Source organism: Bufo bufo, chromosome 6 (genome assembly GCF_905171765.1).
Source record: "Bufo bufo chromosome 6, aBufBuf1.1, whole genome shotgun sequence".
NCBI lineage: Eukaryota > Metazoa > Chordata > Amphibia > Anura > Bufonidae > Bufo > Bufo bufo.
In genome coordinates, this window is record NC_053394.1 from 29220765 (window position 1) to 29243666 (window position 22902).

Below are 22902 nucleotides of genomic sequence, written 5' to 3' on the forward strand. Positions count from 1 at the left end.
CCATTGCTAGTAGACAAACCTAGCAGATTTTGATTGCGCTATTGTAAGACAAGTTCACCCCGGATCTCTACCACGTGGGACGCCACGGTGAGAGCAGGACTGTACGTGAGTAATCTGGTGCTGTTGCACAAGTATCGGCACATTACTGTGGATACATCTATATTACTGCTCAATATCTTGCCACATTTGTTGCGGCTGACTCTGTTGAAATCTATTACACTCCTGGGAAATTGCGCGGATCAAGCCGATTCCCAGGCTATATGCTCCAACAGTAAAAGACTGTTTTCTAGGAATACAACCATCAGTGGGATGCAACAAGTTATCTATCAATATTGATTCTCCAGAGACTTATTATATATATTCACTAATTAATTGTACACTATATATATTTATTTATTCAATACATTTATCTTATAGGTATCTCACTATATGCACTATATGTTAATATTTTATGCCATGCATTATCACTACTATTTTTGATATTCACATTTTTTATTGTTCATTTATTTATTTAATTATATATTCTGGAGATATATCTGCTGCACCACTGTTCTAGATAATAGAATTATATTAGCCCTTTCATATATACCGGACTGGTTTTTCAGTTTCTATTAGCTATAACAGTGGATAAATTGCCATTTTAATATATATTTTATGTGAGTTTTAAATATTTTGAATTGGGGACACAGCTCCGGTTTAGGTTTCATTACCCATTGCGTATGGTTATATTATTATCACTATCCATCCGCTTTTATACTGTCCTAAATAAACTAATAAATTGATATATAATATATTGTTTGAGTCGCTTTGCCTATCTTGTGAACTGGATATATGAGTGCCCATTCTATTTTTATTACTATTTTACATATAACATAATAAAAACAAGATGTTCCAATACCTAGGGGACATACTAGCTACCCATCTTAGTCAATGGAAGTGACGTTGAATTCTATATTAAGGCCAAATGGTTGAAGGGACCTAAGGGTGTGAATCCATTTTAGTTACTTTCTTCTCAGGATTCTCTTTCTATCACCACCCCGTCTCAGGGATCCTACACTGTCAATAGCACGAAATCGTAATTGGTTTATGGAATGGTTATGTTCAATGAAATGTTTTGCAACTGGTTTATCTAATGCACCTTTTCTTATTGTACTTTTATGTTTATTGATTCTCTCTCTCAATTCCATCGTGGTCTCCCCCACGTAAATCAAACTGCATGGGCACTGTATCATGTATACCACATCCGTGGATCTACATGTATAGTGTCCTCTAATTTTGAACAGCTTGCCGCTGTAAGGGTGCGCAAAACCGTCGCCTTTCATGATGCCACTACAGTTGCAGCATGAAAGGCAAGGGAAATTGCCACTCTTCAATGGTGCCAATCTCTTCTGTCTCTCCATATCTTTACCCCCTATATCTGCTTTTACAATTTTGTCACGTAAATTCGGGCTTCTCTTGTAAGCCATCATTGGGGGGGCTGTGAATTCAATAACATTAGGTAATCCTTTATGCAAAATTTGCCATTCTTGTCTAAGGATGGCAGCAATATTTCCACTGTCTCCCCCATAAATTCACACAAATTTGTTTTTACACATCGACGAAGGACCGTATAGTGCTGCTTCTATTTCCATTTATTGCTATCCAAAGGATAGGTCATCAATATCTAGAACCAGGACAGCCTTTTTAGATAAGCCAGGGAGTGGAGTCTAATGGATTTTGCGTTCTTCACCCTTATCACCTGCAAAGAGGTTTGGAGGTTCCTGCAGGGAATCCCCAGATCACTACCCTTGGAGTAATCTCCATTAAGGTTGACACACAGACAAGTAGTGGTTCCTATAGCCAGCAGGAGCATGGGTTGAGGCAGGTGGAGCTCATTTGTAAGTAAAAATCAGGCAAAGGTCAGGACAGGCAGCACATTGGCCCTTTATGCGTCCAGAAGCCAATAAGTGTATGCGACCCTCAAGCAGAGTGGTGTGATGGAAGAGGAGAGTGGCGGCCAGAAGAAAAGATGACCCAGTATGTTGATATGGACACCCTTCCTAAATATTGAACTCAGGTATTTCATTCACACTCATTGCAATCAGGTGTATAAAATTTAGCACACAGTCATATAGTTTCCACAGACAAACGATAGTGTTATGGGTCGAACTGAAGAGGTCACAGGAAGATCATGGAAAGACACATTTGCCAGATGTCAGTTTGTGAAACTTCTGATCTGTTAGACCTGCCCTGGTCACCTGTAAGTGCCATAATTGTGCAGCGGAAGTGTCTAGGAGTAACAGCAGCAGCAACATGATACATCATACTATCCCACAGAGTGGTGCCCATCTCCTGGCATATCACTCACTACATAGATCCAAGCTGCCTCTGGAAGGGACACCAGCTCAAGAACTGATCACCAGGAACTTCATGAAATGGGTTCTCCATGGTGGAGCAGCTGCCTAACTCCACCATGCATGATGCCAAGTGTCTGCTGGAATGGTGCAAACCACCTAATCACTGGACACGTGGAAATGTGTTTTCTGAATTGTTGGGTCATGTTTCACTCTCTGACAGTCTGATGGATAAATTTGAGTTTAGCAAATACCTAGAGAGCATTACCTACTGGAATGCATACTGCCAAATGCTCTTTTGGCTGAATAGGCCCAAAAACGTTGTCATGGCGGCGCTCCATGACCACCACTGTTTCACTATCTGCGATGGGCATGGGCACCACATCACTTACCTATCTTCTTCCCAGTGGGCGGGCCATGCTGGTCTTCCTCTACCCTCCACCAGTGTCCCATACTGGAAGCCGCAGCCTGGCTGCTAGGCCTCATTCTGTGTTCCATAGGGTGCGTGTACTCCCTGACCCTTAAAGGGCCAGCACATCTGTACACAATTTGCACCAGCCTATGGCTGGACTTCTGTGGTTATTTAAGGGAAAGGTGCCTAAGCAATAGGCCTTTCTAGTTTCTGAGATCCTGTAAAAGGTGCTATAATCCATCAGTTTGACTGTGTACCGACTTCGGCCAGATTCCTGGATTCTGACCCTGTGCTGCCTGCCCTGACCTTTGGAATGTTTCACAGATTCTCACAAACTCTGCCTGCCCTAATCTCGGCTTATATTGACTATGAGTTTGCCTGTTCCCTCAGTGCCCCACATAGGTATCTCTGAACCTGAGGGTCAGCTGCCAACCACACGGAGTCTACACCAAGAAGTAGGGGTCTGGTGCATTCCCTGCAGCAAAGAACAGATCCCTATATAGGGGCTAAAGGGTGAATACCAGGATAATGCCCTTAGGTGTAGCCCATAGCCAAGTCCATTGGTTGGCACAGTGGTTCTACAACCATTGTTCATAACATACCTAAAGGAATATTCTAGGATTTTAATACTATCCTCAGGATAGGTCATGAATATTATATCCGCAGCTTTTCGACACCCCGCACCTCCTCTGTTGACCAGCTGTTTTAGAGTTGCTCCATAGATCAGTACCAGAACTATACAAGTCTGTCTATTGTGTAGTTGATCAAGCTGGTAACTGCAGCACTGCTCCCATTGAAGTGAATGGGAGCAACGCTGAATGAAGACACAGCCTCCTAGAAGAACAGAGCGGCAGGACTCTTCAGTCTCAGCTAAGCTCAGTCTCCACAGCAAAAGGAGATGGAAAATGGAAACTGCAGTCCAAAATGAAAACATTTACAAATAAACTTCTGTATGACTCTCAGACCATTTGAGTTAATTTTCTATGAAAAGGTGGGTTAAGTGGAGAAGTCTTTGGACGGTATGGGTCCTATTATGTCAAACATAAAGAAATGGTGATATTCCACAAATCAAACATCATGCATATGGCCCAACATGGTGGTGGTCATGCAGACCTGTAAATTTACAGGGGTGTAAGAATCATAAAATTGGCAGCGTACCAGATATATTGTGTAGAAGAATATTCATTAATAAAGAACACCATTCAGCAGGATCAGCCCCATTAAACCCGACATACTGCCCGGTAGGGTTGATCCTACTCGTTAAAATGATAGCTGCCTTTTGAAACAAACGTATATTGTTTATGTAAATGAAGCTTTATTGCAGCAAGGGTGTGTGGTCAGCACTGGAAAGCTGAGTTGCATTCAGGGACTAGGCCCCAGACCTCTTAGTTGCATAACCAATAAAAAGTCTTGTTTCTCAGGAACACCAAAACAGTAAATTACATTAATGCTTATGAAAATGTGTAGAAATCTGGGTCTCACTCCCCAAGTGGCAGCTGGCCGAGCAGACCAGAACGCCCCAGTGCAAGCACTGGGGATACAGGCGGGTGGAGCGAGCTGTGCTGGATGGAAGAAGTGCAGCAGCAGAGTCAGATGAAGCAGAGCTGGAGCTGTTAGAACAGCAGAGCTGAATAGCTCAGGTGCAGCAGGTGTAACAAGCTGAACAGCAGACAGAGGCGTGGTCGACAATCCAAATCATACACTTTAGAGCAGCGAGGTACAGGAGGATCAGGCAGAGACGAGGTCAGGATACAGGCTAAGGTCAGAAGCAGGATAACAACAAGCTGGAGCCTTCGCTGTAGAAAACTACAATATTGCTCAGGCATCACAGGAAGGGGGAAGCACCCTAATAAAGGTGGTGCCTGGCCGGGATTGGAGAGAAGGTGGAATCAGGGGCATGCACAAACCCTTAAAGAAACAGGACGCGTGCGGCTTCTACAAGGTGCAACTGAAGCTGTCGCCTCCTGCGACAGTGCAGGAAAGCGGGTCTGGAGCATGCAGCGAAGAGGAGGAGCCTTGTGTGCAGTTCGACTGAGGTGCATAGCAGGATGCGCTGCACGCTGGCAGCTGCCAACTGCCATTGTTACACTCCTGCTTCCTCTTACAGTCCTTCCTTTGCCTTCTTGGCTGATAAGACCAGGTTCCTGCATAGTCATCTCACCTGGTCCTGTCAATCAACAATGAGAGGGAGAGTCTGGCAGAGGAAGCAGGAGAAGCAAGGGTGCACAGAGTGGCTTGGGTGCTTATCTGCTCATTTACATTTGTATAAGTACTTTTTCTGCTGAATGAAGCAATGGATCGCTACGTTAAAGGCATCATATTCAGCTGAGCTAGCCTTGCCTGATTTAGCAGTGAATTCCATGGGGACAGATTCCTGTTGAATTTCAACTTACAAAGAAATTGGCACAAAATATCCTAAATTGTTACAATGTGTCTTAAAGTATGTTCAGATAACTGTTATTGACCACCTCTCTCTTATTCACAGATGACACTGCAGTATAAATTTTTCATTACCCTACACCCACTGAGATCAATGAGCCATAAGTATAACATATAGACAAGCTAGAGGGAGAGCTGTTCTCTTCAGAGGCTCCTCACTGTGGTTAATAGAAGCAGTCACAAGTGGAGGTCCCCGTTATGGCATCTGTATATCCCATTAAGGCCAACTGGCCAGTCCATTAAAGAATAGACCTTGTAGAAATTGTTTTCAGGGTTAGTTATCAAGCACCGCTTGAGTAACAGGTTGATTTAGACAAGGCAAGACTGACTTCTTCAATAAATATAGACATTGATAGTGGAGGATCTACAACTTCAACTATTAATGCATATACTACAGCTTATCGTTCATCCATATTGCATTCACCATAGTCTTCTCTTAAGATATACTTCTTTCTTGATTTTGTACAGAGCTTTCATCACCTCCTCATTTTTCAAGCTGTAAATGAGAGGGTTGAGCATCGGGATGACTCCTGCATACAAAATAGCAAACACTTTGTCTTGGTCCATGGAATAGCTGGACTTTGGCCTCATATACATGCCAAGGACTGTGCCATAAAACAAGAGGATGACTGTGAGATGTGATGAGCAGGTGGAGAAGGTTTTGTGTCTTCCTTCTTTAGAGTGAATCTTCAAGATTGCTGAGATAATATACATGTAGGACAGCAAGGTCATAACTGAAGGGACAAAGCCAATGATGGTGCCAAGTCCAAATATTAATATCTCTATAGTATGTGTGTCACTACAAGTAAGCTTTATCAGTGGCTTAAAGTCACAGAAGAGGTGGTCTACTTTATTTGACCTACAAAATGTACAAGATGAAATTAGAATGACGGAAAGAATGCCTTCGAATACTCCAATACACCATGATGTCCATGACATCCAGAAACAGACATGAAAACTCATGAAATTAGAATAACGTAAGGAATGACATATGGCCACGTAACGATCATAGGCCATAGCAGCCAGGATGAAGTATTCAGACACCATGAGCATCACAAAGAAGAAAACTTGAGTGATACAACCCTTGTAGGAGATGACATTGTTCCCAGTCAGAAAGATGTCCAACAACTTTGGTATAACCATTGAGGTGAAGGACATATCCAATACAGACATGTTACATAGGAGTATATACATGGGACTGTGAAAATGAGGATCAAAGCAAAACAGACCAATTGTCAAGGAATTTCCAACCAAAGTTGTGACATAAATGACCAGTAACATGAAAAATAAAACCAGCTGGAAGCTTGGAAGCTCATAGAAGCCGAGGAGAACAAATTCAGTGACAGTTAAGTTTGTCACCTCCATTTTTCTCCAGTGAAATAAGCATGAACAAAGAAAGAATCTTCTTGTGGAGATCAAAGACCTGTGAAGATGTATGGATGGCTTATTGAGAACAGGAGGTGTCCATGGGGTACTTATACAGCATGTATCTCATAAGAGTTCCCTTAAGAGTCTTGAGTTTGTGGTTTGTAAAGCTCCTGGGAATGACAACCAAGATAATTGTGTGCCAGTAATGATGAGTATATCTCAAGTAATGACAGATAATGTAAAAATAATAGATTAAACCCCTTAAGGAGGAGCCTATTTAGGGCCTTAATGAGCAAGCGTTCTTCTTTTATTTTTTCATCATTGCATTCTAAGAGTCATAACTTTTGTTTTTACGTCCATACAGCTATAAGAGGGCTTGCTTTTTTGGCAGGACAAGTATATATTTTTTTATATATTTTTGAATATATGTATAGTTGTAACGGTCACGTCCACACACACACAGGGGGAAGGATAGTGACCACTGCGCTCCACCCTCACGCCTGGCCCTGCCTACTTGCCTCACGAGTCCTGATGACAGGGGACAACTGGACGACAGTCCCTAACTTAGGATACGTGCAGGGAAGACAGACAAGACAAAATCCGGAACATGAACGGACCGGGTCAGAACCAAGAGAGCTACGCAGTACAAAGGGTTAAGCAAAGAATGATCAGGAGAAGCCAAATATCAGGAGAATAGAGAAGTACAAGAGGAGTCCTAAGAGAGTAGTCAGGTGGGAGCCGAGGTCACAATACCAGGACGGATGCGCAGTACAGGAGGAGCAGGCAAAGGATCGTCAGGGAACGGAATCAAGTGAGTATTCAGTAGTCCAACAAATAGCCAGGAACCTAGAAATTAACAGGCAACCTGTGGCTAGCAGGCTGCCTGTATTTATAGTGGGGAGTGAGGGTCATGTGACGTGGCCAGCCTCACATGACCGACAGACCAACCAGTTGAGCACCGAGTGATCAGCTCGGCGCTCAAGGCAGACTTAGGAGCAGGGAGCCACCCAGCAGTAAAGCCGCCCTGGGAATGAGGTCAAACACAGATCCTCATTCCCAAAGCTAAGCAACAGTTCTGCGGGCAATGGGGGACCGAGAGCACCTTCAGAACCCCGTTACAATAGTATTGTATTGCATAACTTTCATTATTTTTGTGGGGTGGAAAACAAAAACAGCAATTTACGCATTTCTTTGGATTTTGTTTTAAGCATTCACCATGTGGTATAAATGAGGTTTTCATGTTTTACTATTTGCAGAAAATAAAACACTTTTATTAAAATTTTTGTGTTCCATTCTTGGTCTCACAACATTATTTTACTGTTTATAGACTTGTATGGCTTGTTTTTTTCAGGACAAGATGAATTTTTTACTGTGCACCATTTTGAAGTCCACAAGGAACTGGAAGCAACATGGACAGGACCCTCAGTGCTAGAATAGAGCAGTGGTGAAGAGGTGAATGGCTTTATTTCATTATTTTAAACACATTCCAATTGGCTTGGATGTTGGACAAACCCTTTAAACCATGGCCAAACATCTTTGTTACAAATTTATTTGTTCTTAACTTGTAGGTGGTAATTTCCAAATATCTTAGGCAGCATGGTGGCTCAATAGTTAGCACTGGTGCCGTGCAGCGCTGAAGTCCTGGTGTCACGAGAAGGGGGGTGGGGAAGCTGCAAACTGACTCCACCCACACCTCTGTCCCTGCCTACTTTCACTATCCGTCCTAGGCAACGGAGCGCAACTTGGCAGCGATCCCTAACCTGAGTAAGTGCGGGAGAGACAAACAAAACAGACAAACACAGAGAGGTCAAACTAGCAAGGTCAAAACCAGGAGGTCAAGGCGGTTACCAAGGGAGAAGAAGAAGCAGCATCAATGTACAAACCGGGAGTCAATACCAGGTGAAGCAAGTAAGACACAGGGAACAGGCGAGGGCATGTCAAAGTCAGGCAGGAGTCAAATACCAAGAGAAGCGACAATACAAGAGGAGTAAGCAAGGGACGAAGTAAAAAACGAGCCGGAATACAATATCAAGTAACAATGTAAACGGAATATACACAGGGTATAGGACATTAATCACAGGCAACCTGTGGCCAGCAGGCTGCCTGTTAAATAGGGAAGAGGAGGAGTCATGTGACGTGGCCAGCAACAAATGACTCATCCCCCTGCATATTGCTGAGAGCCGAGTGCCCAGTTCGGCGCTCAGACTTCTTTCCATGACCATGGGAGCAGAGGATGCCAACCACACTAAGAGGGCGTGCGTGGCCGGGTCCTCTCCGCCACCCGTTGCACTGGAGACGAGGACGCAGTGCACGTCCTCGCTCCGAACTTATCACAGGGCACTGGTGGCACTGAAAGGAAGGGGCGCGAAGCCGGCGCCCTGTGACACCTGGGTTCGAATCTGACGATGGACAACACCTGCATGTTCTCAACGTGTTTGTGTGGGCTTCCTCTGGTTTCCTCCTCACACTCCAAAGACATACTGATAGGGAACATAGTTTGTGAGCTGCATTGGGGATAGAGTGATGCTAATGTCTGTAAAGCGCTGCGGAATATGTCAGCGCTATATTGGTGAGTATAATAAATAAAAGTATAGAAATATTATTTTATAATAATTTGAAGATTTTGAAATTAACCTATCCTCAATGAAAAAATTGGGAAATTCCCATAACATCAGAAAATAACAAAATATCAATCAAAATTAGTGAGGCTGAAAGGCCATGGGGAAGACATCAAAATGGTATTCTTGATGGAGGTTTCACCATGGATGTTTAACCAAGTTTCCCTGCTTTGCCTTTAAGAAGGCAATGACACTAAAGCATACTAGCAGACGAGACTGGTCACAGAGGACAAGGTTCTCTGTAGGGAGGAACAATGTCAAGTGGGATCCTTTGGTGGACCTTCGGAAGGGGCTAATGCCACCACTGCTCATCAAATTGGACCTTATGAAAAACTTGTCACAACTCTTGAGGACTTAGCAGCCATCAAGTACTTTCAAGATCTTTCCCTAAAGGTGGTCATACGCATTAGATGTACAGTGGATATGAAAAGTCTACACAACCCTGTTAAAATGTCAGGTTTCTGTAATGTAAAAAAATGAGACAAAGATAAATCATTTCAGAACTTTTTCCACCTTTAATGTGACCTATAAACTGTACAACTCAATTGAAAAACAACTGAAATCTTTTAGGTAGAGGGAAGAAAAAATATAAAAATAAAATAATATGGTTGCATAAGTGTGCACACCCTTAAACTAATACTTTGTTGAAGCACCTTTTGATTTTATTACAGCACTCAGTCTTTTTGGGTATGAGTCTATCAGCATGGCACATTTTGACTTGGCAAGATTTGCCCACTCTTCTTTGCAAAAACACTCCAAATCTGTCAGATTGCGAGGGCATCTCCTGTGCACAGCCCTCTTCAGATCACCCCACAGATTTTCAATCGGATTCAGGTCTGGACTCTGGCTGGGCCATTCCAAAACTTTAATCTTCTTCTGGTGAAGTCATTCCTTTGTTGATTTGGATGTATGCTTTGGGTCGTTGTCATGCTGAAAGATGAAGTTCCTCTTCATGTTCAGCTTTCTAGCAGAAGCCGGAAGGTTTTGTGCCAATATTGACTGGTATTTGGAACTGTTCATAATTCCCTTTAGCTTAACTAAGGTCCCAGTTCCAGCTGAAGAAAAACAGCCCCAAAGCATGATGCTGCCACCACCATGCTTCACTGTGGATATGGTGTTCTTTTGGTGATGTGCAGTGTTGTTTTTGCACCAAACATATCTTTTGGAATTATGGCCAAAAGATGTATTTTTGCAAAATGTAGCCTGGCTTGGATGTTTTTCTTCGTAAGAAAAGGCTTTCGTCTTGCCACTCTACCCCATAGCCCAGACATATGAAGAATATGGGAGATTGTCACATGTACCACACAGCCAGTACTTGCCAGATATTCCTGCACCTCCATTAATGTTGCTGTAGGCCTCTTGGTCGCCTCCCAGACCAGTTTTCTTCTCGTCTTTTCATCAATTTTGGAGGGACGTCCAGCTCTTGGTAATGTCACTGTTGTGCCATATTTTCTCCACTTGATGATGACTGTCTTCACTGTGTTCCATGGTAGATCTAATGCCTTGGAAATTCTTTTGTACCCTTCTCCTGACAAATACCTTTTAGCAATGAGATCCCTCTGATGCTTTTGAAGCTCTCTGTGGACCATGGCTTTTGCTGTGGGATGCGACTAAGAAAATTTCAGGGAAGACCAACTAGAGCAGCTGAACTTTATTTGGGGTTAATCAGAGGCACATTAAACGATGGCCGGTGTATGCTGACTCATATTTAACAGGATTTTGAATGTGATTGCTTAATTCTGAACACAGCTACATCCCCAGTTATAAGAGGGTGTGCACACTTATGCAACCACATTATTTTAGTTTTATATTTTTTCTTCCCTCTACCTAAAAGATTTCAGTTTGTTTTTCAAATGAGTTGTACAGTTTATAGGTCACATTAAAGGTGGAAAATGTTCTGAAATGATTATCTTTGTCTAATTTTTTTTACATTACAGAAACCTGACATTTTAACAGGGGTGTGTAGACTTTTTATATCCACTGTATGTTGGCCAAACACACCAATTTTGACAAGATCAGCCATTTGTCAGCAAATTTTTATTTATTTGATTTATTTTTCTGACTTTATGTGAATGAAAAGATGTGCAGTACGATGCTGTAAACGCTGTGTCCTATAAGAAATTAGGGATCCAATACTTCTATCAGCGTTGGAGCCACTCAGGATTTTTGAGCTTCACTGTGAGCTAAGGGAGAAATGTTATCATCCAGTGATCCTGGAAAAGGTTGAGAAATGGCAATTTGTTCAATGCTAACTAAGGGCCCTTTCACACTTGCGTTGTCCGGATCCGGCGTGTACTCCATTTGCCGGAATTACACGCCGGATCCGGAAAAACGCAAGTGAACTTAAAGCATTTGAAGACGGATCCGTCTTCAAAATGCGTTCAGTGTTACTATGGCACCCAGGACGCTATTAAAGTCCTGACTGCCATAGTAGTAGTGGGGAGCGGGGGAGCAGTATACTTACAGTCCGTGCGGCTCCCGGGGCGCTCCAGAATGACGTCAGAGCGCCCCATGCGCATGGATGACGTGATCCATGCGACACGTCATCCATGAGCGTGGGGCGCCCTGACGTCACTCTGGAGCGCCCGGGGAGCCGCACGGACGGTAAGTATACTGCTCCCCCGCTCCCCACTACACTTTACCATGGCTGCCAGGACTTTAGCGTCTTGGCAGCCATGGTAACCATTCAGAAAAAGCTAAACGTCGGATCCGGCAATGTGCCGAAACGACGTTTAGCTTAAGGCCGGATCCGGATTAATGCCTTTCAATGGGCATTAATTCCGGATCCGGCCTTGCGGCAAGTGTTCAGGATTTTTGGCCGGAGCAAAAAGCGCAGCATGCTGCGGTATTTTCTCCGGCCAAAAAACGTTCCGGTCCGGAACTGAAGACATCCTGATGCATCCTGAACGGATTTCTCTCCATTCAGAATGCATTAGGATAAAACTGATCAGGATTCAGAAAAGAACGCAAGTGTGAAAGAGCCCTAAGGCTGTCCTAGCATTTAAAGGGGCTGTATGGTTTAGAAAACCCAATCTCAAACATTCTATAAGGACATTAATACAAGGGGCCCACATCCGTCACCATCTATTAACCAGGTAGAAAAGCAGCTACAAAGAGCGTCTTTCCGTTTGGAGGACACATCATTTTCGTACGTTATACACTGTCCATTTATTTCAGTCATGATAAAGTAGTAATCAGCACTACAAATCCCATCATGGTATAAAACATACCAGTGGTCTGGATACCTAAAAATCAGGTCCAGACCTGGATCCCTTCAGATAGCAGATTAATAAGGATATTCATAGCACTCTTCAGTAGGCTTGGTAAAGACTTCTTTAAGTCTGAACGTCACATTATATGCTGCTGATGAAATAAAAAGAGCCAATTTTTTCGCATAAACTGAAGATTGCTGTGGATATCCTTATTCATTTATTTCATTCGGCACCATAAAATGCTTTACTTGCCCTGTGGTGGCCCGGCAGTGAAACTCTTGCAGCCAGGTCCACTCATAGCTGATCGCTGGGGTCAGAGCAATGGGAGAACTTTCTAACAGTAAGGAAGTGTCGAAAGCAGACAAACCTATTAATAACAGCTTGGAAGGATTGTGTTATATCTTCATCAGCAGAAGATGGCTCAGTCAGAGCTTTCACCGACCTAGATGTCCATTGACCTGTGAGACGGTCTAGAGGCGTGAAAGAAGATTTCCAGCAATCTGGTTCTGAGCAGAACTGGATATTATTCACTAAAGATAAATCGAGAACAGGTTTGGTCAAGCTGGACTAAGGACAGTAAAAAACAGTAACCATGTAAGAGGAAGGTAGGGTGGTTCCTATAAGAAAAAAGTCCAAGACCGTATTTGTTAAAACAGGAGATTTTTGCTTTCCTTTCTCCACATGAAGGTGGCACACCACTCTTGATGATTACAAATCTTATATAAGGCCCAGCGATTCAAGGGTTAAAGTTCTCGCTAGATGGCGTTATTAATCAATCTGAACAGTGTCTACAATACAATGGTTAGAACTCTTTCAGGTCACGGCTCCTTCGGCAAACTTTCCTTTTCTATGGCTAAACTATTCAAGCCCACTATTCCCAAACGGCAATTAATTTTCCAGATGACATCACACGCTGTAATGTAATGTGAATTCAAAAGATTTGAGACTAAATAGGCTTACGCAGGCTAAGTGAATAAATATATTTCCTAAGTGTGATTAAATAAGATAAAACTGAGAAATCAAATACAGAATAGTAAAAAATAAATAATCATCACTGGCCATGCAATATGGGGTGGCACTCTGATCGCCATGTTGTAGCACATGGACGACACCCCAGAGTATACAAGAGATACGGCAAATCAATACTTACATCCTACCTAGAATGAAGTTTTCAATGGAGTGCCCCAAATGTATCTGTGCCACAGAGTTTAAACTTGTTAGTCCCTACTCCAGTGTGCAGCACGCATGTCTCTGAGATCACTCAGGAATATGGTCCCCACCAGTTGTCACGGCCAATTTATGTTGACCGTGACGCTGTTGCGTGCAGATTGGTTGCCGGGGGCAACGTGTAGTTTTCTGTTTGCACGTACACTTTCCTTTATTTGGTGCATTCCCCATTTTGGTGGTCACGGGGTTAATTTAGGTGTGTCAAACAAGTAATAATGATGTTTCAAACAAGTAATATTTAATTTTGACAAAAAACTACCAATGACAAAAAAGGAAATCTCTTTCTATGTCACATAACATTTCAAAATGCAGTATCTCTGGTGGTCTTGTTCAGTAAAAGGGTTAACAGGTGGCAGGCCAACATAGGATAACTGCACATTAAGCTTATACACTAGTTCTATGGAACTACAGAATAAGCTAAAATAAATTTAACTACTGAATATTGTAGCCTCCTAGAGCTGCTAAAAAAGTGAGAAAAAAAGATATAAAAAAAATAATGTGTAGAAATTGAAATCACACCCTCCTTAGAAGAAAATAAATAAGTAAATAAACAATAAATAAAAAACATAGGCATCACCACATCTGAAAACACCCATACTATTAAAATATCAAAATCTAATGTTATCCCAAATGGCAAATGGAGTAACAGAAAAAAATTGTCTGATTTGCGATTTTTTCTTTGCTTCACTTACCCCAAAAAATGGAATAAAATGTGATCAAAAAGTCACACACTCCAAAATGGAATCAATAAAAACTACAGATCGTCCCACAATAAATGATCCCTCACACAGCTTGTTAGACCTAACTATAAAAAGAAATGGGGATCAGAATATGGCTATGTAAAAAAAAAACACAAAAAGCGTATACATATGTGGTATGTTGTAATCGCACTGACCAAGAACGCCATAGGGACAAAACTAGTGTTGATTGAGCACCAAAGTGCTCGGGTGCTCGAGTAGAACACTTTGCGATGCCCGAGCACAATGGAAGTCAATGGGAGAACCCGAGCATTAAACCAGGCAGCCCCTGCTCTGAAGAGGGGAGGGCGTCTGGTTCATAGGGAAAGGTCAGAAATTGATGGAAACACCACTGAAATGGTTCGGGAACAGTATGGGGAGGATGTCTGGATGCATCTTGGACTCCAAGGTCGCTGCTGGGAACGATGTTGTCCGAGTAGTACGCCACTTTTACAGACTGACAATAATACGCACAAAACCGAAGATAACATCGATTTTAGAGGAAAAATTGTTAGGAAACATTCTTTCCTGTATATTTACTTGTATATAAAGGGCAAGTGCTGCAAAAAATTACAAGGAAGAGGCACTTCGATACAACCTGTATATCACATAAAGGAGGGCCTCATTCACATTGTGGTACAATTGTTCAGGTAGTGGGACTCCTACACTCATAAAGCCTATGCACTAAGGGAAAGGGCTGCCAAAAATTACAAGGAACCGGCACTCCAATACACCCTTTATTACACACCATTAAAAAATATTGATTGATGGCCTGATGGTAACCCCCTAAAACATTGGGGGTAAGGGTTTGCTGTTGAGCTGACCCTCTAAAACATTATGGGCAAGGGCCTGCTGCTGAGCTGACCCTCTAAAACATTATGGGCAAGGGCCTGCTGCTGAGCTGACCATCTAAAACATTAGTAGCGAGGGCAGCCTAATAAGCATGTTGCTATGATGGAGAAGAAAAGGAAAATTGAACCATATACCCTTTTGTTGTGGTGAAAGGGATGCATGGGAATACAGTGTATTCAATACACCATAAGGGTCCATTCAGACGTCCGTAGTGCATTGCGGATCCTCAATACACCCGGCCGGCACCCCCATATAACTGCCTATTCTTGTCCGCAATTGCGGACAAGAATAGGACATGTTCTATATTTTTCCAGAGCCGCGGACCGGAAGATCGGTGGCGTGCTCCAGAAATGCGGATGCTCTCCGCATTTATTCCGTCCTCATAGAGAATGAATGGGTCCGCACCCGTTCCACAATTTGTGGAACGGATGCGGACCCATTATACGGACGTGTGAATGGAGCCTAAAAACCATATTTAAAGTGCCTTTATGTTCAGCTGCTTTTCTTTGGTGGAGTAGAGAAGTCTGGGGCAATCCAGGCCTTGTTCATTTTGATAAGAGTCAACCTGTCAGCATTTTCAGTTGACAGGCGGATAAGCTTATCAGATGTTATGCCCCCAGCAGCACTAAATTCAAGGAGTAAAGGCTATGTGTGGGTAGGAAACAGTTAACTGGCAGTTCTTAATGTTAGTTGCCCGGTAGTGGGCTGGTCCCATTTACCATGGTTAGTAAGTTTTCTGATTTACATGCAAGAGGGAGAACATGTCTATTGTCCGCTGCTGCCAGAAGAGAAGCCTGTGTGTGAATCCATGGAGATACCATCCCATGTGAGCGAAAAACTGCCACTAAAGCAGCTTTGATAACCTCTAAGGGAAAGAAGCTTTGAATTTCTACAGATGGTTGAGGACCTTTAAAGGGACAGTGTTCACATTTACGGCTGTAGACGTTATTGCTCGTGCTTAGGGTTATTTGCCTCCAGCGCCCACCACACTCCTGAGACGTACTGGCCATCCGATCTATGACTGCACCCCACAGCTAGGAATTGTACATACATATAGATAAAGGACTTGTATGCCTTTGGTCAATTGGGAAGACTGCATTGTATATGCAGAGAGAGACTTAGAGGGGACCGGTCTACTGTCCTGAGGGGAAAAGGGTTGCGCCCATCCACTCATTGCACGTGCGGCCTGGGGGAGTGCTGGGGCAGGGATTAGCCACAATGAGGACAATGACCACCCTCATTGCCACTGCTGCCACTACTTCTATCCCTCCAACCAATCACCACGCCTCTCCTGCGGGCCAGCGCACTGCATAATGTGTGAAGGGGTGGTCTCCGGACTCTCCCACCCACAACAGGTTCAAGAAGAATCATTCATGTTTGATTTCAGCCTGAATAAACGTTTTCTTCCTAGCTTGTGTTGCTAAGGTGACACCATATTGCAGCCGCAATACCCAGTCCTACTGCCAGCCTAATGATCCGAGTCTGCTGCCTTTTAGGTTCTTATGGAGTTCTTAGTTTGGGTAATTAGACTTGTGGTCCAGCAGGGATTTGTGGTTGTAGTCTGGATGCTAAAATGCACCTACATTGTGCCATGACAGATAAGCAGGTAACTGCAGTAACGCGATCTGTACAGTCTCAGAAGTGTAAGGCGCCAATGCAAAAATTGCAGGATTATATTGTTTTTGTTAAAATATAGATATTGACATGGAAAATTAATGGGGTTGTCCTCTTTATTTACAGTATAAATGAAGGAGCCGTCCAATAGAAGTGAATGGCACCACGTACTTGTAAAAAACAAATTAAAGTCTTTCTTTTTTGTTTGTCAGAAAATAAACAGACTTATAATACAAAACTCAAATTGGTCATTTCCACCATTAACACATTTTCTTGACATTTGTATATAAATACGAGTATTCCCAGTACAACTGTCATAAATCTATGTCTTCGTCTTAATCCACCACTTCCTCTCAGAAGTTTGATAATGTGGTTTTGAATAGGGGCACATTCAAAACCATAACACCACAGGTGCACGCCACACCTAGGGGATCAAAGTACCCGTCTCCAACCAAGGTCCCCAAATTTTTTCAAATTTCTCCGGCTTTCCTCTCGCCAAGAAAGTTAGTCTATACATCGGGAGAGCCGCATTAATGATCTGTATCCATTGCTGAATACAACAGATTTTTAGGGGCTTCCAGTTTAACAGAATAACCTTCCTGGCGTAGAACATTAAGAGCCAGGACAGCATCCTGGAATGTTTAGTCTGTATTAAATCATTGATTAGCCCCAGGAGACAGACCGCTGGTAGACCCAATTTCTTGTATCTCCGACCAGTATGTGGCTATAATTGGACAGTCCCAGATCATGTGAATTAGAGTTCCTCTGTCTCCATCACATCTAGTACATTGGGCACTATCCAATCTGCGCATACGCTCTAATTTAACTGGAGTTAAGTAGATGCGGTGTAACCATTTAATCTGGATCAGCTGATCCCTGGCACTAATGACTGTGTTTCTCCAATTATGTATTAATTCTTTTTCATGTCTATCTTCCAATTCCGGAATATCCACCTTCCATTTTACCCCATAGATCTAGACAGTGGCGAAGACATCTGTGACAAAAGGATCAAGTAAAAGGAAGACACTGACTTGCACAAATCCCTTTGTCTTGTAATTTTCTCAATCTCTCCATATTCCAGCCTGATCGGGTCTCTTCCAATTTGCTCAGCACACGCGTGTCTGAGTTGGAATTACCTAAAAAGGCAGGACTGGGGAAGTTGGAATTCTTCATTCAAGGCCATAAAGGTCCTGAAATTACCATTAAGATATAACTGAGTGACATATTTAATGCCATGTTGTGGCCAAAATTCAAAGTCAATCAGATTAAATAAAACAGGTAGTGTAGTGTTTCGCCACAGAGGAAGCACTGGAGACCACTTTCCCCCTCTCATCCCCATTTCGCCTGATCGGGCATTCCCCTTCCACACATTAATCACTGCAGACATATTAGACATGAGGCAAGTAACTGGGTATTTGCCCGCTCTATATAGAAAATTTGTCAAACCTTCATAGGAACTCAAGAGCGCTGCCTCTAATACAACTCCCGGATTATCGGCATCGACCTTGATCCACCAATTTGCGTTTGTTAATTGGACAGCCGGATAATATTTATCTAAATCAGGCAAGGCCAAACCTCCTCTAGCATAAGGTGCTTTCAACGTATCCCTAGCAATCCTAGGTTGAGTATTAGGCCAGAGGAACGGGGTAAGTAGTTAATCAATAGCTACAAAAGGGGTCTCTGAAGGATCACTGGGGCTGCCCTATATAAATACAAAAGCTTAGGAAGTATTATAATTTTAAAAACATTTATTCGCCCTATCAAGGAGAGAGGAAGTGTCACCCATGCCTTTAGTTTCTGAATTATATACTCCATGGTAGGAATTTAATTGAGAGGGGTAAACTGGTATATATCTTTATGTATTATTATTCCTAGGTACTTAAACCTGTTATTATCAGTTTTGATTTACCTGAAATATATTGTTGATCCTCCTCATCTACCGGATACAACACAGATTTGGTCCAATTGACTTTTAGACCCGAGTATCTCCCATAGTTGTCGACCACCTCTACAAGTGCCTCCAATGATCCCCTCGTGTCTCCCGGTACACTGACATGTCATCCGCGTACAGGGATAGTTTTTCTGTTATCCCCGCTATCTTCCATCCTTCTATCCTACTGCAGTTGTTAATCAAAATAGACAAGGGCTCCATCACAAGTGCAAACAGAAGCGGGGACAATGGACATCCCTGTCGCGTGCCCCTATTCAAAGGGAATGGCCTAGATAAGCACCCATTTACTCGCACCCTGGCTGTGGGTTTTGAATACAGGAGTCGCAAACATCTCGGAAAGTTGTCTGGAAACCCAAATCTCCCCAACGTTGCCCATAGAAAGACCCACTCCACCGAGTCAAAAGCTTTCTCATTATCTAGGGAAGCTATGGCTCTGTTTCCAGCATTGTCATGCTTTATCTGTAGATTTGTATCCTAAATTGAGTCTCCTAAGATTTATATCCGTGGACTTCCTTGGACGTACTTGTAATTACACTTGCTCACCATTGCGGTGGCGATGGTGAGCAGGTAAACAATGATTGGTGGGGGTGCCAGGAGTCAGACAGGCGCCATTGATGATCGATCCTGAGAATAGGTCATCAATATAAATAAAGCGGACAACCCCTTTAACCCTTTCTATCCTGGAGGTTTTTTCTTTTTTTTTTTCTTTTTCATTTTGCGCTCTCTGCCTTTCCAGAGCCATGACTTCTTTATTTTTCGTTCACATAGCCTAATAAGGCCTTGTTTTTTGCAGGACAAGATTTAGCGGGAAGCAGGAAAAAAATTCCTAATGGGGTAGAATTGGGGAAAAAAAGCAATTCCACCACAGTTTTACGGATTTTTTTATTTATGACGTTCGATATGCAATAAAACTGACCAGTTACTTTCACTCTCCAGGTCAGTACGAATCTGGCGATACCTTATATGTGTACTTTTTCTTGGGTTTTGATACTGATAAAAAAAATGAAAACATTGAAATAAAAAACTGTTTTATTTTTTCATCGCCATATTTTGACCCCTATAAATTTTTTATAGTTATGTGTATAAAACTGTATGAGCGCTCACTTTTTGCGGAGAGATCTGTGTTTTTCATTGATACCATTCTGGGGTGTGTACGACTTTCTGATCACATTTTATTTAATTTTTTGAGGGAAATAAAGCGACCAAAAATGGCAAATCTGCATTTTTCCTTCTATTTTTTCGTATCGCCATTTGCCGTTTTGGCGAAATGATTTTATAGTATGGGCATTTTTATACTTGGCGATACCCATGATGTGTATTTTTTATTTTTTATTTTTTTTTAATTTTGGAGAAATATGGGTATGATTTGAATTTTTATATTTTTTTTATTTTTAAAAACTTTATTGTATTTCTTTCCCCATAGGGAACTGTAATAAGTCGCGGTAATCATTAGGTTGCTATTCTCATAGACTCCAATGCATTAGCATTGGAGTCTATGAGAAATGTTCTACTTTCTTATGGAGCTACAGACGGGGGCTCCATAGGAAACACTGTGCAGCAGCCTCCTGTCATTCTCTATGGTAGGGGCTGCTGCATACCAGCTCCGGCTCCTCCTGGGCCTGTCACACTCCCAATTTTCCTGGATATCCATATTCTGTATAAAAAATATTAAAACGTCCATGTGTCTTGTAGCAGTAAGGCGGCATTTTCATGCATACTCCCTGCACTCCACTCGGCATCTTCTTTCTCAGGACATGTTCTCACCAGCGACAGGGAGCTCCAGCGCCCGCTACGCAACGTTTTGAGGGCACGCCCTCTTTCTCAAGAGTCATCATCATTATGTCAGTTACCTCATTTAAATACCTTTTGTATGCAACACATGATATTCATTACAAAACTATATAAAAAATATAAAAAAAATATATATATTCTCTATAAAAACATGATATTTAGCTGGAGCGTTATAAATTGACTCCTATTTTATAAAAATACATTAAGTTGCAGAGTTCGTTCAGCCCTTTTGGACTCAGCATCTCAAGACACTGAATCCAAAATGCTTCCCTCTGCAACAATCTCCTTCCTTGTTCTCTACATATTCCAATATCTGCCATCTTAATTCGAAATTCTGAAATTACATTTTTTTTCATAAAAGTGTCAAACATCATGCATATAGTCCTAGATGGTGGTGGCCGTGCAGACCTGGAAATTTACCATGGGTGCAAGAATCATAAATTTGGCAGCGTACCAGATATATTGTGTAGAAGAATATTCAGTAATAAAGAACACCCATCAGCAGGATCAACCTTATTAAACCTGACATACTGCCTGGTAGGGTTGATCCTACTGGTCAAAATGATTTTTAAAAATTGGTTGTGAAATTCCCCCAAAAAAAATAACATATTGTTTATGTAAATGGATATGGTCCTACATGGACCCACCTGGTCATTGAATGATTTAAAAGTTGTTCAGGTCCTGGATATCCTCAGGATAAGTCATAAATCTCAGATCAGTGGGGGTCTGACACCCAGCACCCCCACTGGACGGAGCCAGAAACAGACAGCTCCGCCCACTCTGTAGTGGGCGTCCCGGGTTACTGTAGCTCATCTCCCATTCAAGCAACAGCGGCTACTGATTGGTGCACGGTGTCAAATCCCCACCAATCTGATATTGGTGACCTATCCAAAGGATAGGTCATCAATATCTAGAACCAGGACAGCCTTTTTAGATAAGCCAGGGAGTGGAGTCTAATAGATTTTGCGTTCTTCACCCTTATCACCTGCAAAGAGGTTTGGAGGTTCCTGCAGGGAATCCCCAGATCACTACACTTGGAGTAATCTCCATTAAGGTTGACACACAGACAAGTAGTGGTTCCTATAGCCAGCAGGAGCATGGGTTGAGACAGGTGGAGCTCATTTGTAAGTAAAAATCAGGCAAAGGTCAGGACAGGCAGCAGACAGAGGTCAGGACAAGCAGCACATTGGCCCTTTATGCGTCCAGAAGCCAATAAGTGTATGCGACCCTCAAGCAGAATGGTGTGATGGAAGAGGAGAGTGGCCGCCAGAAGAAAAGATGACCCAGTATGTTGATATGGACACCCTTCCTAAATATTGAACTCAGGTATTTCATTCACACTCATTGCAATCGGGTGTATAAAATTTAGCACACAGTCATATAGTTTCCACAGACAAACGATAGTGTTATGGGTCGAACTGAAGAGGTCACAGGAAGATCATGGGAAGACATATTTGCCAGATGTCAGTTTGTGAAACTTCTGATCTGTTAGACCTGCCCTGGTCACCTGTAAGTGCCATAATTGTGCAGCGGAAGTGTCTAGGAGTAACAGCAGCAGCAACATGATACATCATACTATCCCACAAAGTGGTGCCCATCTCCTGGCATATCACTCACTACATAGATCCAAGCTGCCTCTGGAAGGGACACCAGCTCAAGAACTGATCACCAGGAACTTCATGAAATGGGTTCTCCATGGTGTGGCAGCTGCCTAACTCCACCATGCATGATGCCAAGTGTCTGTTGGAATGGTGCAAACCACCTAATCACTGGACACGTGGAAACGTGTTCTCTGAATTGTTGGGTCATGTTTCACTATCTGACAGTCTGATGGATAAATTTGAGTTTAGCAAATACCTAGAGAACATTACCTACTGGAATGCATACTGCCAAATGCTCTTTTGGCTGAGTAGGCACAAAAATGTTGTCATGGCGGCGCTCCATGACCACCACTGTTTCACTATCTGCGATGGGCATGGGCACCACATCACTTACCTATCTTCCTCCCAGTGGGCGGGCCATGCTGGTCTTCCTCTACCCTCCACCAGTGCTAGGCCTCGCTCTGTGTTCCATAGGGTGCGTGCACTCCCTGACCCTTAAAGGGCCAGCACATCTGTACACAATTTGCACCAGCCTATGGATGGACTTCTGTGGTTATTTAAGGGAAAGGTGCCTAAGCAATAGGCCTTTCTAGTTTCTGAGATCCTGTAAAAGGTGCTATAATCCACCAGTTTGACTGTGTACCGACTTCGGACAGATTCCTGGATTCTGACCCTGTGCTGCCTGCCCTGACCTTTGGAATGTTTTACAGATTCTCACAAACTCTGCCTGCCCTGATCTTGGCCTAT

At 42.7% G+C, this 22902-nt stretch overlaps 1 protein-coding gene across 1 annotated transcript; it reads right to left on the minus strand.

Annotated features, from left to right (window-relative positions):
• Positions 1-5604: 5604 nt before the first annotated feature.
• On the minus strand, positions 5605-6249 carry LOC121005479 (olfactory receptor 5AR1-like). The gene has a single exon (XM_040438247.1). The coding sequence runs from the start codon at positions 6235-6237 to the stop codon at positions 5605-5607; it is 633 nt and encodes a 210-aa protein (XP_040294181.1). The 5' UTR covers positions 6238-6249.
• Between the last annotated feature and the right edge of the window lie 16653 nt (positions 6250-22902).

Coding starts and splice junctions, on each gene's coding strand:
- LOC121005479 (XM_040438247.1), bottom strand. CDS start 6,237: ATGCTCATGGTGTCTGAATACTTCATCCTGGCTGCTATGGCCTATGAT.